This window comes from Prosopis cineraria, unplaced genomic scaffold (genome assembly GCF_029017545.1).
Source record: "Prosopis cineraria cultivar Desert tree isolate PC_DT_omini unplaced genomic scaffold, ASM2901754v1 PC1, whole genome shotgun sequence".
NCBI lineage: Eukaryota > Viridiplantae > Streptophyta > Magnoliopsida > Fabales > Fabaceae > Prosopis > Prosopis cineraria.
In genome coordinates this window covers 26,706,831-26,723,561 of record NW_026555332.1, presented here as the reverse complement: position 1 = coordinate 26,723,561, position 16,731 = coordinate 26,706,831, and the positions used below count along the sequence as shown (strand labels likewise).

Here is a 16,731-nt window from a genome sequence, read left to right as displayed (position 1 = left end):
CTCCCATCAGTCACAGCCTCTGGGCAATTACGGGCGATATGACCCATCTTGTTACATTTGTAGCATGCCCAACAGTCTCCGACGTGGAATCTTCCACACTTATCACAATGCGGTCGTACCACTGGTGGTCCCATGACAGATGGAGTTGGGTCTTGCCTTGAAGCTTAGCTCTAGCCTCCGAAGCTCTTGGAATGGAAGCTCTTGGATTGGGATCCTTTAGATTATGATCCCTTGGAGAAATTCTTCTTACTGCTTCCTCCACCTCCACTGTAACCCTTAGAGAATCCCAAGCTATAAGTTGACTTCTTGCTCACACCCTCAGTGGGGCCCATAAAAGAGGAATATCGGCCTTGGCCATCTGGCCGGTTACCGTCATTTATCTGGCTTCTTCTATCAACAGCCCTGAACTTGTTACACATGACTTTAAATGAATTAATATCATGAGCCGTTAGTTGCTTGCTATACTCAGGCCTCATCTTATCAAGGAATTGCTCACACTTCCATTCTTCATCAGCATGACTTTTCAAGTACAAGGAATATTTAGAGAGCTCATTGAATTTGGCTATGAACTCCTCAACATCCATATTACCTTGTCTTAAGTTATGGAACTCAGTTTCTTTTGTTGCCCTTACAGTTGGCAGGAAGTAGTAGGCAAAGAACCTCTTCTTAAATTGCTCCCAGGTCAATTCAGATCCATCAATAGGCTTAACACTTTCCCACCATTGTTTTGCCGCATCTTTAAGCTTAAAAGTAGCCAACTGGACCCGTTGTTCAGTAGTACAGGTCATCACAGAGAAAATGGACTCTAATTCATCAATCCATTTCTTGCCAGCTCGGTCTACCATAGAACCCTTAAATGATGGAGGGCTCAATCTTGCAAACCTCTTGAATGCATGGTAACCTCTTCTACTTTCTTTTTGCCTTTATTTTTCCTTTTTCTCTGCCGCACAAAGTTACTTTGATCACTCTGTTCAAAATCCTTAGAGGACTCTTCCTCTTGTTGATTGTTGACTTCTAAATTCACTTCCCCTTGCTTCTCCTTAGGGTTACCAGCAGCTTTCACAACGACTTTACTATTTCCCTCAGCAGCCTTCCCTAATATAACTTGGTCATAAAAATCCATTCTCTTCTGGATATCTATCAATATTGAAGTAAGGAGGGCTATATCATTGTTATTACCAGTTGTAGGAATAGGTTGAACTGGAGCTTGGATAGAAGGTCCTGCTTGAGTCAAGACTTGAACTTGCTCAGTCGGGTTTAGTAACTCTGGCACCACCTGTCCTTGTTGGACTTGAGCCGGTGCTGTTTCATCTTGCACCACCACTTGATCCTCTAGTCTTGGTGGAATTGCCGAATTATTAGTTGCAGTGTTCCTGGTTAGCACTATATTCTCCCCTTCTAAGGATGGAAGTAATACCACAAATGAAAAACAGTTAGTGCTAGCTCACAGAGGAAAAGAAATGTGTATAATGATAATTGCCAACTCTATATGCAAATGCAAGCACAACATAAGTACACAATCATGTAATAAGTCACACACCAACCACAGTCCAGTTCTCGAAACTCGAGAACCTGATACTACTTTGTAAAGGGGTGTCCTAAATTAGGACTTAATCATCAGACTAACTATAGTAAATTAAGGACTAACCCAAAAGGATTATCCTATAAGAGATTAACCTAAATAAATTCTTAACATGTATTTTCACAAACGATTCAACACAAAGGGATCCCAAATCTTTAAAATATTTTAAGAACTCATATCATTCAATTAGACATATGCAGAAGCATGATAAAGGAAATACATCAACATGGAAGAAAAGCTTCCCCCTTTATTTTCTCTCTATGCCTTACTCCATAATACATATATACATATTTACAACATAACACTTGGCTACTCAAACCCTTCCATAACTGGCAGTGGGGGGCCAAGGTCTCAATCACATTTATCACAATGACTATTACCTAGTCATCATACTCTATATATCATCTATTCATCAATAGCCCATCATATGCATGAATTTTCCTTTTCATTTACATATGAATAATATCAACTGCTCACCTCTGAACATAAAAAACACAAGGGGAGACCGTAACAACATTCAAGTTCTGAAATTAAGTAGATATTAACTATTTCCACTTGCACAAATATTTTGGCCCGTTAATGTAGCACAAGCATCAAACCACATTCCCAAGGGCCCAAAATACATTTCCCCCGACACAAAACCCATAATGCAAGTGGATCAAGAATATATTATCCTAGTTGGCAATATCATAAATTAAATACACATATCAAAATAAAAAGAGAAAGGCCTACAGAAGTGATTACTATCACTTGGCCTAATGCTCCTTTCCTCTGTTCTTCTGAGATGAGCTAGCTCCTGTAATCTATTAAAAGAGAGGGGTGAGTACAACCACTCAGTAATCAAGATACATCTAAGTTATACAAATGCATGATAACTAATCATGAATGCAAGTGGCTAATAAATTTATCAAGGTGACCATGTAAACAATCACATTAATAACATGACATTACCACTTAACTCATGTGAATAATGTCAAGAATAAAGTCAAGTACAAAGTTTGCACAAATGGCCTTATATACATTATTCGCATAATTACTACATGTTCTCATTTCCACAATTATAATCATATTCTCAACATAGCCATCAATCACTCAAATGGCATGATAATAATAATATGCATGATCAATCTCTCCCTTATATCCCCCCTTATTTCCTCTGACATGAAATTTATGGGCCAACACCCAGAAGGAATCATCCATGTGGTGAGACTACCCAAGGCCTTAATCATATCATGAGGGGCTAGCGAGCCAGGGTTACCTTACACACTTATGAACACGGTTTTCCCCAAATCACACACTATGGGGTGTCATACCCAAAATTAGCTCTACCCAAAACTCTAGATAGGCTAGCAAGGTCAAGTCCCTTAATAGGAACAATGCTACAGTACCTTGCATGGTAAGTAGCAGCTATAACCCCTAGGATTATTGGTTAATAGTCAAGTACCATATGGATTTTGCATAACCGCTAACTCCTTCACTAAGGCGAACTCCCGCTATATGATAATGCTCATGAGAAAATGTATTTCAAAAACTCATATATATAATTCACAATTATCCCACATGCTCATCAACTTTCTTGCTCAACAAACATTAAGAATCATCATATTTCAATCATGCCTCTTGCATCAATTTTTATATTATCACATAAAACCACATTAGCATCATATAAAACTCAACATGCTCATACAATTCATCACTGTGCATAATCCACAACTTATAACCAAGAGTGTACACTTAATCATCAACCATCAATCTCATTACTCACACCAAGTCACAATTAACTTGGTCACAAGTCATAGAGTCTCAACAAAGCCACATGCATTACAAACAACCATTTTAAAATTTAGACATATATATATTCTTTTATTTCACTAACATAATTAATTAAGTAACATACAAATGCATAAAATAGATTTCCCTCAGTTACCTCAACCTTTGAGAGGTCAAAGGTTACCCCTCAAGTTACAACACTTCTAAAGCTTTCTAAAGCTTGAATGGTGTCAAAAGAAAATTAATTTACAATTGATCATATCCCAATGTGTCAATAATATTATTAACACAATTTTCACTCATACTCTAACACCTAAGTATTTATTTTATTTTATTTCATTTTTTTAAGACCTTAGTCTTAGCCTCTTGAGTTTGAAAATTTAATTTCATGTATTTGAGCCTATCCACTTAGTTCAATAGTCTCCTTCACAATAATTTCATTCAAATAATTTTCTAATATCAAAATTTCCCTTTTTATTCCAAAAAATTCGCACATAAAAATACCCAAAAATTGCAAACTTGATTTCAAGCCTAGAATCATTATTCTATAGCCATAATAATTTATTTCTCATCTCAAATAATCATCTAAATATCAAAAAATCAATTTATATTTGTCAGACTTAACCAAAAATCTACCCATAGGGATTTAGGGATAAACTCAAATGCCTCAAATTCTAATTCTATCAACAAAATAATACTTTAGAATATTTATTACACTACCAACAACCTCAACAACTAGATTTACTCATCAAAAATTCATTCCTCTTTCAAACCCTAGGTTTTTCAAAATATCAGAATCTATAGTCTCAGGGAAAAAAATGACTAAGAAAATATTTAGAAGACTTACCTAGTCTTAGAATACTTAAAATCTCATATGAAGTATCCTACTATGAAGCTTCACCTTCTAAATCAGCTCCAGTTGCGTTGTGGCTCGCTCTCTCGCTCGCTCGCTCTCTGTGCGCGGACACTGAACAAAAAGGAAGAGAAAGGAAATGAAAAGCCAAAAAGGCTTTGTTGGCTTTTAAAAATCGTGTGGGTCCCATGCTAATTCATGCCTCTTTCTCTTTCTTTTGTCTTCTTCAATGCACACACGTGAACGAAATTCATCCGCCTCCCTTTTCTCTGTTTTTTTTTGCATTATTTACCCCTCAACACCCACACAAAAGAAAAAATTACTTCCCTGCCCCCTCTTCAATTTTTTTGGTTCCTTTTCCTTCTTCTTTTTTTTAATAATATTATCATTACTATTTTTATTTACTATAAAATCATAACTTAGGATTTAATCTAAATTAAATCCAATAATAATCTTCTTCTAAAATTATTTATATCTAAATATTCCTCCAAAATTACTCATTTGCTCTAAATTAACTTAATTAACCTTAGGTTAATTTTTGGGATGTTATAGATACAAATCTGATATATCAGATTTTTAGCCGTGCGTCGTGGTGCATGCTGCCCTCCGCCACTGCACGTGACACAGAGGGGCCCGTTACTTTCAAATTTATCTCTGTGCGCCACGGCAGATTGACCACGCATTGCAGCATGTGGCACAAAGGACAATTCTTCACTTTTTCTTCCTCTTTCCTTGCTCGGGTGGCCCGCCATTGATTCGAAACCACTTCTAGGATTGAAATCACCACAAATACACCAAGTTAAGCCTCTCTGGCCACATACTTATTAACTCACTAATTACCCTCATTAGGTTAAAAAACCAGGATTAAATTTTCCTGGATGTTAGAATAGACCTCCTATTTCTCATTTATTTTTTGTTGATGATTTGTTCCTCTTTATAGAAGCTTCTATTAACCAAGCCATAATTATCCACCAATGCCTCTTTGACTTTTGTGATGCTTCGGCCAAAAAGTTAACATTGAGAAGTCCAAGTTCTATTATTCTCACATCAGTTCTGAATTAGGAATACCTCTCACGGGAAACCTTAGCAAATACCTTGATATCCTTCTTATCCATGAAATAGCATCCAAGCTTACGTTTACGCCCTTACTTGACAAAGCGTGTTCTCGCCTTTCTAATTAGAGAAGTCATTTTCTCAATATCGCTAGTAAAGCTATCCTTATTAATTCTGTTCTCTCGGCCATTCCTAGCTACTTTATGTAAACCATGCTATTGCCTAACAATGTCTTGGCTGAACTTGAGAGAAACTCTAGAAACTTTCTTTGGGACTCTTCTGACAGACACAAAAAACCCCATCTTCTTTCTTGGGACTATGTTACTATAGAGAAATCTAATAGGTCCTCGGCATTAAAAAGCTCAAGTCCCAAAATATTGCCTTTATCATGAAACTTTGCTAGAGACTCATCCCTCAACCTAATTGCCTTTGGGTCAGGATCCTTCGAGAAAAATATAAATGTCTTAATCCTACTATTCCTATGGTCTATAAACCAAGCTCCTCGTCTTTCACTTAAAATAGTATATGTAAAGTTTAGGATAAATTCATGGTGCATATTGGTTGGAAAGTTGGTAAGGGTGACGAAATTTCATTTTAGTATAGTAAGTGGTCCCCTCTTCTAGAACCTCTTGTTAAGTATGCTTTTCCTAGTGTTGAGCATATTTTCCATGTAAGAGTTTCTGATCTTCACAACCCCACAGGAGAATGCAATTTTAACCTTTTAAACCGACATCTCCATCCTGAGGTGATAAGACAAATTGTGCTGGTTCAACCACCTAATCCTTGCGGTGATGATGATGTACTTTTTTGGAGACCTTCTTTTGATGCGAACTTCTCTATCATATCTACTTACAAAGCCATGGTCTCTCAAAAAGATCAGACTAATAACAACATTTGGTCTAAGATTTGGAAGTGGCTTACTTATGAAAAAATTAAGTACTACATTTGAAAAGCTACTTGGGACAGACTCCAAATCAACTCCAATTATTTCAAAGGGAATGTCCATTATCAACACATCTGTACCTTTGGTTGCAACTCTCCAGACTTTTCTATTCATGCTTTGAGAGATTGCATTGAAGCTTGCAATATTTGGATTAAACTTGTGAAAACTTCAAAACTTAATACTTTCTTCTCCCTTTCTATGCAAGATTGAATATCTTAGAATTTGAAAGTCAAGATCGACAACCTAAATACAAGAAGGATTCCTTGACAAAGGCTATTTGCTCAAGTCTATTGGAACATCTGGAAGGCGCGTTGCAAAAAGATTTTTTTTAAGATACCATTCAGGACATCAATATTGCCTTCTCTAGTACCCAGCAAGTTGTTAATGACATAAGGCTTCAATTAAAAGTTAACATTCTTAATTGTGATGGAAAAAGATTTGAAGCACGATGGGGACCTCCTGATCCTGGTTGGATCTGCGTTGATGTTTATAGAGCTGTCAGCTCCAATGGAGCTGCATCTTATGGCAAAATCATACATGATGATAAAGGTAATTGGATCAAGGGTTCCTCCAAATACCTTGGCTATCAATCCAGCACCACGGCTGAACTTTTAGCCATCTTAGAAGGACTTCAATTTTGTTGGAATATGCGGGTTTCTAATATCAATATACATTCTGACTCTAGGGAAGCCCTTTCATTATTCAGCATAATTTCTCTAGCAATCATCCTCTCTCTAAAACTATTAAGAAAATTAGGGATTTTGTCATGAGGGATTAGACCATTACTTTTGACCACACGTTTAGAGAAGCGAACAGATGCGCTGACTTTCTCGCTCACCAGACCTCTTAAGATAATTTAGACCTCTTCATTTTTACTCATCCACCGGCAGGATGCAGATCTTGCTTAGATTCTGATATGATTTGATTTGTACTCCCCTCCCACATAGGTTTTCCATGGCCTTGTATTAAAAAAACAATCTCTGTATCTTCCTCTTTCTTTATTCCTTCCATAAAGCTATAAAACAAGTCTATCATCAAGCAAAATGTTGTTCAAGTAAAAACTTAGCTAGCAATGGCTATGTGGTTCCTTTTATTATGTTTATTTATCCAAATCCTTTTCACTTCCAGTGCCACCTCCTATTCTCCAGTCGATCATTTTGCAGTTAATTGTGGTAACTCTAGCTATATTCTATGGACTTATCGAAATTGGACTAAAAACACTATTCTCTCTCATTAAATCCAACAACACCCCTATTCAATCAAAGTCCAAGCACCAGTTAGGAAAAAATCCCCTACGGCACAATCCGAGTCTCTCAATTCAAATTCTCTTACTCATTTCTGGTGATCGAAGGCCCAAAGTTCGTTTGCCTCTACTTTTACTAATCTTCTTACTAAGACTTTCTTCATTATGATTCCCTCTTCTCTGTCAAAGCAGGATCCCACTACCTTCTTATGAACTTTAATACTTCGCTTGCTGTCGACCATGTTAGGCAAGAAACCATTTTACAAGAGTACTTTGTCAATGTTAAACTAGGTCACAGGCTAAACATAATCTTCATGCCCATCCTATCTCATTAAAAGGCCTATTGTAATATCCCAATATAAATTTTAATAGTTAATTTGGGTTAATAGAAAATTAAAAAAATAATTTTAAAAAAAATAAAAAAAATAATAATAAAATAATATTATTAAATTATTATTATTATAATAAAAAAAAAGGTGTAAAAACAAGAAAGAAAGGAAGAAAACGTGAACGCAGCCGCCGCCTCAACAGTAAAATATAATAATAAAAAAAAGAAGAAGAAAGAAAGAAGAGAGAGAAAATAATAAAAAAAAATGTGTGGGACCCACTGAATTTTTATAAAAACTCACCTTCCTTCATTTCCTCATTCATTCCTGCGCGCGAGCTGAGGCGGAGAGAACGCGAGTCACCGGTGCGAAATATCTAAATTTTTAAGGTAAGAGTTTTTAATAGGATATTTAGGGTGTGATTTTAAACTTTTCAAGACTAAGTAAGTGTTCTAAAATTTTTTTTTCTTAGTCATCCTTTTTCTTTAGTTTCTGAGTTTGTAGTGGTAGAAAATTTAAGATCTGGAAGAGGGATGAATTTATGTTGAATAAATATAGTTTTTGAGGTTGTCAGTAGTATAATAAATGTTATAGAGTATAAATTTGTTAATGATCTTTGAATTTATGGCTTATGGATCAAATTCTAGACTAGATCTGAAAATATATGTTGATTTATTAAGGTTTAGATGATTATTTGGGATGAAAAATGAATTATTATGGTTATAGGATTATGATTCTAAACTAGAGACTCAATTTTTAATTTTTGGGTATTTTAGGTACGAATTTATAAAATAAAAAGAAAATTTTGATAATAGAAATTAGTTTAAAATTTGATTTTTAGATTATTAATGTTTATTAATAATTAAAAGAGGAGTTAAAAATTATACTTAATAGTATTAACTATAGATTTGTATTAAGATTGAGATTAGGAATTATGTTATATTTTTAATTCTATTATTAGAATTATTTTATTAGTTTCAAAAATTGAAACTAATATTTATAAATAATATGTTATTTGTAGATTGTATTACTGGTGAAGATTGTGGTGAGAGAGAAATTTTAAGGAATAATTTATTGAAAAAGCCACAAGGTAACCATGCTTTTAATTTGTGATTAGTGTTACTTCATGTTAATTGGGTGATTATTGAGAAAATTATGAATTTTTTAATATTGTATAATTGTGCAATATTATTATGAATTTGTTTGATTATTGTGGGAGGTGTTGGGAGACTTGCTATTGTTGTTGTATTTATGTGCCACGTGGTACGCCCCTATTGGAGCTCAATAGGTGGCTTGTAAGGGCTCGGGCTAATCTACCTTTGGCCGGGTAATTTAGCACCGAGTGAGGGCTACGGCTCGAGGTTAATGGAGGGATATAAGGATGGTTGTTTGTGTGTATTGTAATATTTCTTATACTTGTTGGAATTATATTATTTTTAATTCTCACTTAGTAAGCACACACTTAACTGTTTGTATACACTATCATAAATTGGCTTTGGTTACTGGGACTTTTGAGTCTCATTATGTGTTAACAATTTTCAGGAGAAGAGCCACGAGTGACACGTGGAGGAGTCCCAGAGGCTTAGTGGTATAGATCCACTGTCTCTTTTGGGTATTTAATTTATGATTTATAATGTGTTATATTGCCAATACTAGGGCTTTTTGTTTATTGTCAATTATATGAATATATAAATGTAATCATGCCTTTCAAACTATTTCTATTTTTGGTACAATTTGGATGACTGTAATTTTAATATTTGGTTTACTTTGGATTGGTTAAAATGACATGATTATAAGGCCAAATAACTGGCTTGTGTTGAAAATTGACTAAATTGCTTATTTTACTTGTTGGGAGTATAAGGATGGACAAATGTGATTTAGTTTACTTGTTGGGAGTATAAGGATGGACAAATGTGATTTAGCCTAATGGCATGTGGGAGGTAAAAATTTATCTGAAATGTTATAGTGTGTGAGTTGAAGCCAATTATAAAATATTTTATATTGAAATTATTGATATAAAAATGTGTTGGGTGGCTGTAACCCAACTATGGTTGAGTTAAATTATTTTTAAAAAAAAAATTTTTTTGGTATGTTACAAATTTTGGCATCAGAGCTACATGTTTCAAATTCTTATAAACTATGAAATTGTTATACATTAACCTAGTTTATTGGCAATATACATTAGTAAATCATAATACTTCTCCATTATTTTTCTTGTCTTGAGATTAGTGTTAATTTAATTATGTGACTTCCATCCTTTAGGAGGGGAGAGATGGTGTCCAAAACTAGGAGAGGTGGCGAAATTGTCGGTGATTCTATAGAGCCAATAGGAAATGACATACCTTCACTGCCACAACCGGAGCCCACACAGCAACAAATTGGGCAGGGCGAGCCCATACAGTCACAACTAAGGCAGGATGAGCCAACCATGAGGCAAATGATGGATCTACTATATAATCTTAGTGACCGCATGAAGAGACAAGAAGAAGAATTGGCCGCTTTAAGACAATATAAGGAGAATTCCAACCGAGAGGGAAATGGCCAACAAGAAGGAAGCCATACCAAGGTATTTAATGCGAGCCAATCTGCTGATGAAGGCTCACCTTCCTATTCTCACCATGAGACTAGTCCGAAGAATGTGAGTCTCCACTCTGAGCAACAGACATCCACGATCACAAAGATCTGGAGTACTTTTCGTAAGTTTAATCCTCCTACTTTCGATGGAAATCTTAAGCCAGCGGTGGTTGAAGAATGGATAGATCAATTGGAGAGTATTTTTCGTATGGTTGTGTGCACTTCTAATCAAAAGGTGCAGCTGGCAATATTCCTACTACAGAAGAGTGCTAAGAAATGGTGGGAAACATCAGGACCGAAGGATGATTCCTCTCTTACTTGGGAAGATTTTAAAGCCATATTGTTCGAGAATTATTTTCCTACTGCACTGAGAGCAGAAAAGGAGGCTGAGTTTCATGCATTTCGTCAGGGTGATCTAGATGAGGATGAATTTATTGAACAATTCTCAGAATTATCTAAATACTCTACTTACCTCCAGAAACATGAAGACACGGAGTGGATGGCTGAACGATTACTAGAGAAGGCGAGGCCTGATCTAAGGGAACAGTTAGCCCCTTTTGAGATCAAGACATTCAGTGAGATGTGCAATAAGCTTCGAATAGTTTCTCGGAGGAAGAGAGAGGCTAGATTAGAAGCTGATAGAGAGAGGAGGAAAGAACCTCATGGGAAGCCCCCTATCCACACCAGACCCATTGGTGGAGTAGAGAAGAGGAGCAGTCAAATCTTTGGAGGCTTTAGAAATCAGAAGAAGAAGGGCTACTATCATAAGGGCCAGAGCTACAGAGGGAATCAGAGTGGAAGTCAAGGGTCCTATAGGAGCCCAGCTACCTTTAATCCTACTCCTAGTGCTGCTAGTAATCAAGCATGCAGTAAGTGTGGGAAGTTTCATTCTGGTGATTGTTGGGTTTGTTACATCTGCCAGAAGCCTGGTCATATTGCCCGATTCTGCTATCAAAATCAGAATAGGGGTAATGATCAGAGACCTACAGTACCAGCACGAGTGTATGCCCTCTCTGGGCCAGAGGCTGCTAACAACCCTAATGCTATCCGAGGTATAATCCGAATCCTTGATAATGATGTTTGTGCTTTGTTTGATTCGGGTGCTACACACTCTTTTGTGTCTGATGAATGTATGAAAAGATGTAAATTGCCTGTGTGTACCTTACCTTTTGATGTGAAGATTTCTACTCCTGCTGGTTTGACTGTAAGGACTGCTAAGGCATGTCTAAATGTAGAGGTTGAGTATGAGGGTCGAAAGACCACCATAGACCTCATTTGTTTGTCTTTGTCTGGGATTGATGTTATTGTGGGGATGGATTGGTTGTCTGCAAATGGAGCTGTACTTAATTGTCAGAAAAAGAGTGTGTCACTCTCAGCTCTTACTGTAACCCCTGTAGAGTCCCAAAGTCCTATGTTGTTGTCTGCAGCTCAAGTAGAACAGTGTATAAGAAAGGGCTGTCAAGCTTTTATGATTTTCTTCTCAATCAAGGCAGAGATTGAAGAAGGTGTAGATCAGATTCCAGTAGTGAGAGAATTCCCTGACGTCTTTCCTACTGAAGTGATCGGTTTGCCTCCAGAACGAGAGGTTGAGTTCTCGATTGAACTCGTACCTGGTACGGGGCCTATTTCTAAGGCACCCTATAGGATGTCTCCATCGGAGTTAGCTGAGTTGAAGAGACAAATTGAAGAGTTGTTAGAGAAGGGGTTTATCAGACCGAGTGTATCACCATGGGGGTCACCGGTACTGTTTGTGAAAAAGAAAGATGGAAGCCTTAGATTGTGTATTGATTATAGACAATTGAATAAGGTAACCATCAAGAACAAGTACCCCTTACCTCGAATTGATGATTTGTTAGACCAATTAGTCAATTCAGCGGTGTTTTCTAAGATTGATCTAAGATCAGGGTATCATCAATTGAGGGTTAGAGCAGAGGATATCCCTAAAACTGCTTTTAGGACTAGATATGGGCACTATGAGTTCCTAGTGATGCCGTTTGGGTTAACAAATGCCCCAGCTGTCTTCATGGATTATATGAATCGAATCTTCAGGCCTTATCTCGATGAATTTGTTGTAGTCTTTATTGATGACATACTTATTTATTCTCAGGATGAGGTGGACCATGCTAGACATCTTAAAATTGTTTTGGAGATATTAAGAGAGCACAAGCTCTATGCCAAGTTGAGCAAATGTGATGTTGTTTAGGAAGGGGTTTAGTAAGATAGGCAGTGATGAAATGGGAGCAACCTCGAAGTGTGACAGAGATTAGGAGTTTCTTGGGTCTTGCAGGCTACTATCGTCGTTTCATTAAGGGTTTTTCACAAATTGCAATGCCCTTGACTAAGTTGACCAGGAAAATGCTCCATTTATTTGGACGAACGAGTGTGAAGTTGCCTTCCAGGAGCTAAAAAAAAGGTTGACCACCACACCGGTGCTCACCTTACCTGTTCCAACTTCTCCTTATACCTTATATACTGATGCTTCTAAGAAAGGTTTAGGTTGTGTATTGATGCAGGAGGATCGAGTAGTGGCTTATGCCTCTCGACAGTTGAGACCTCATGAGGAAAATTACCCTACTCATGACTTGGAGCTTGCTGCTGTGGTATTTGCTTTGAAGATTTGGAGGCACTATCTTTATGGTTCTTCTTTTGAGGTCTTCAGTGATCATAAAAGTTTAAAATATTTGTTTGATCAAAAGGAGCTCAACATGAGACAGCGCAGATGGATTGAGTTTTTGAAGGATTATGACTTTGAGTTGAAGTATCATCCAGGGAAAGCTAACGTAGTCGCCGACGCTCTGAGCAGGAAGCTTGTACATACTGCTCACATGATGGTCAGAGAACATGAATTATGGAGTAGTTTTCATGCAGTAAATGTAGAAGTAGTCGAAAATCGTTTGGCTGCTCTACATATTACTGAATTTGAGAATAATTTTTAGGAAGAAATCAGAATTTCGCAGCAGAAGGACGATTATTTGAATAAGATTAGGGTAGAGATTGGGGCTAGAAAGGCTGAACATTTTGATGTGACCGATGATGATGTCGTAAGATATAAAGGTAGAGTGTGTGTGCCTAATGATACTCGATTGAAAAATATCTTACTTGAGGAGGCTCATCAGAGTAAATATACCATTCACCCAGGAGCAACTAAGATGTATCATGACTTAAGACGTGGTTAGTGGTGGCCAAGGATGAAGAGAGATGTAACTGAACATGTAACTCGTTGTTTGACTTGTCAGAAAGTCAAAATTGAGCATCAGAAACCAGCCGGGATGCTACAGTCTCTTGATATTCCAGAGTGGAAATGGGACAGCATTTCTATGGACTTCATTACAGGATTGCCTAGAACATCTTCTGGTCATGACACTATATGGGTAATCGTAGATCGACTCACCAAATCAGCTCATTTTCTTGCTACTAATATCAAATATTCTCTTGAAAAATTAACTGAAATCTACATAAGAGAAGTGGTGAGATTGCATAGAGTGCCGACAAATATTGTATCTGATTGTGATCCGAGGTTCACATCAAACTTTTGGAAGTCATTACAGGAATCCATGGGTACTCGTCTGAGTTTTAGCACCGCTTACCACCCCCAGATCGATGGGCAAACAGAACGAACCATACAAACTCTTGAAGACATGTTAAGAGCTTGTGCCATTGAGCTTAGAGGTAATTGGGATAGTCACTTGCCATTAGCTGAATTTGCCTACAATAATAGTTTTCATTCTAGCATTCAGATGGCACCTTATGAGGCATTGTATGGAAGAAAATGTAGATCGCCACTATGTTGGACAGAATTAAGTGAGAGAACTGTTTTGGGGCCAAACATTGTTGATGAGACTACCCAAAAGATTGCTTTAATCAAGCAAAAATTACTCACAGCTCAAAGTAGACAAAAGAGTTATGCAGATAAAAGGAGAAGACTGCTTGAGTTTGAAGTAGGTGACCATGTATTTTTGAAAATCTCTCCAGTAACTGGTGTTGGAAGAGCTATTAAGGCTAAGAAGTTGACACCAAGGTTTATGGGGCCTTTTGAGATCTTAAAACGAGTTGGACCAGTAGCGTACCAAGTAGCATTACCACCCCAAATTGCTGGAATACACAACGTATTCCATGTGTCATAACTGAAAAAGTATCAACCAGATCCTTCCTATATAATTGAACCCGAGGAAATTGAACTCAGGGAGAATTTGACATTCAAAGCTGAACCAGAAAGGATTGTGGATTACAAGGACAAGCAATTAAGAAACAAGACTATTAGATTGGTTAAAGTAATTTGGAAGGGCACGACTCCAAGTGATGCTACGTGGGAGACCGAGGACAGTATGCGACGTGATTATCCTCGTCTTTTTGATTAAGTGAGTAGTTAATAGTCACTAATTTTAAATTTTGAGGACAAAATTTCTAAAAGGAGGGGAGAATTGTAATATCCCAATATAAATTTTAATAGTTAATTTGGGTTAATAGAAAATTAAAAAAAATAATTTTAAAAAAAATAAAAAAAATAATAATAAAATAATATTATTAAATTATTATTATAATAATAAAAAAAAGGTGTAAAAACAAGAAAGAAAGGAAGAAAACGTGAACGCAGCCGCCGCCTCAACAGTAAAATATAATAATAATAAAAAAAAAGAAGAAGAAAGAAAGAAGAGAGAGAAAATAATAAAAAAAATGTGTGGGACCCACTGAATTTTTATAAAAACTCACCTTCCTTCATTTCCTCATTCATTCCTGCGCGCGAGCTGAGGCGGAGAGAACGCGAGTCACCGGTGCGAAATATCTAAATTTTTAAGGTAAGAGTTTTTAATAGGATATTTAGGGTGTGATTTTAAACTTTTCAAGACTAAGTAAGTGTTCTAAAATTTTTTTTCTTAGTCATCCTTTTTCTTTAGTTTCTGAGTTTGTAGTGGTAGAAAATTTAAGATCTGGAAGAGGGATGAATTTATGTTGAATAAATATAATTTTTGAGGTTGTCAGTAGTATAATAAATGTTATAGAGTATAAATTTGTTAATGATCTTTGAATTTATGGCTTATGGATCAAATTCTAGACTAGATCTGAAAATATATGTTGATTTATTAAGGTTTAGATGATTATTTGGGATGAAAAATGAATTATTATGGTTATAGGATTATGATTCTAAACTAGAGACTCAATTTTTAATTTTTGGGTATTTTAGGTACGAATTTATAAAATAAAAAGAAAATTTTGATAATAGAAATTAGTTTAAAATTTGATTTTTAGATTATTAATGTTTATTAATAATTAAAAGAGGAGTTAAAAATTATACTTAATAGTATTAACTATAGATTTGTATTAAGATTGAGATTAGGAATTATGTTATATTTTTAATTCTATTATTAGAATTATTTTATTAGTTTCAAAAATTGAAACTAATATTTATAAATAATATGTTATTTGTAGATTGTATTACTGGTGAAGATTGTGGTGAGAGAGAAATTTTAAGGAATAATTTATTGAAAAAGCCACAAGGTAACCATGCTTTTAATTTGTGATTAGTGTTACTTCATGTTAATTGGGTGATTATTGAGAAAATTATGAATTTTTTTAATATTGTATAATTGTGCAATATTATTATGAATTTGTTTGATTATTGTGGGAGGTGTTGGGAGACTTGCTATTGTTGTTGTATTTATGTGCCACGTGGTACGCCCCTATTGGAGCTCAATAGGTGGCTTGTAAGGGCTCGGGCTAATCTACCTTTGGCCGGGTAATTTAGCACCGAGTGAGGGCTACGGCTCGAGGTTAATGGAGGGATATAAGGATGGTTGTTTGTGTGTATTGTAATATTTCTTATACTTGTTGGAATTATATTATTTTTAATTCTCACTTAGTAAGCACACACTTAACTGTTTGTATACACTATCATAAATTGGCTTTGGTTACTGGGACTTTTGAGTCTCATTATGTGGTTAACAATTTTCAGGAGAAGAGCCACGAGTGACACGTGGAGGAGTCCCAGAGGCTTAGTGGTATAGATCCACTGTCTCTTTTGGGTATTTAATTTATGATTTATAATGTGTTATATTGCCAATACTAGGGCTTTTTGTTTATTGTCAATTATATGAATATATAAATGTAATCATGCCTTTCAAACTATTTCTATTTTTGGTACAATTTGGATGACTGTAATTTTAATATTTGGTTTACTTTGGATTGGTTAAAATGACATGATTATAAGGCCAAATAACTGGCTTGTGTTGAAAATTGACTAAATTGCTTATTTTACTTGTTGGGAGTATAAGGATGGACAAATGTGATTTAGTTTACTTGTTGGGAGTATAAGGATGGAAAAATGTGATTTAGCCTAATGGCATGTGGGAGGTAAAAATTTATCTGAAATGTTATAGTGTGTGAGTTGAA

General features: G+C 35.9%; 2 protein-coding genes and 1 long non-coding RNA gene across 4 annotated transcripts; 2 read left to right on the top strand and 1 right to left on the bottom strand.

The window, feature by feature from the left end:
- Positions 1 to 221: 221 nt before the first annotated feature.
- On the bottom strand, positions 222 to 845 carry LOC129285311 (uncharacterized). Its single transcript, XM_054920977.1, has one exon. It carries the CDS (start codon positions 843 to 845, stop codon positions 222 to 224), a length of 624 nt encoding a protein of 207 aa, XP_054776952.1.
- Positions 846 to 8,047: 7,202 nt separating this feature from the next.
- Positions 8,048 to 9,540, top strand: LOC129309448 (uncharacterized). Its single transcript, XR_008592916.1, has 3 exons — positions 8,048 to 8,159; positions 8,792 to 8,860; positions 9,313 to 9,540. It is a non-coding gene; the product is annotated as an uncharacterized LOC129309448 (long non-coding RNA).
- Positions 9,541 to 10,032: 492 nt separating this feature from the next.
- Positions 10,033 to 16,522, top strand: LOC129290757 (uncharacterized). 2 transcript variants are annotated; one of them, XM_054927748.1, is made up of 3 exons: positions 10,033 to 11,396; positions 15,772 to 15,840; positions 16,295 to 16,522. In XM_054927748.1, the coding sequence occupies exons 1-3, from the start codon at positions 10,043 to 10,045 to the stop codon at positions 16,336 to 16,338; spliced, it is 1,467 nt and encodes a 488-aa protein (XP_054783723.1). In that variant the 5' UTR covers positions 10,033 to 10,042; the 3' UTR covers positions 16,339 to 16,522. The 2 variants fall into 2 exon arrangements, 1 of the variants encoding a protein (XP_054783723.1); XR_008588566.1 differs by lacking the exon at positions 10,033 to 11,396 and adding an exon at positions 15,029 to 15,140.
- The last annotated feature ends 209 nt before the right edge of the window (positions 16,523 to 16,731 follow it).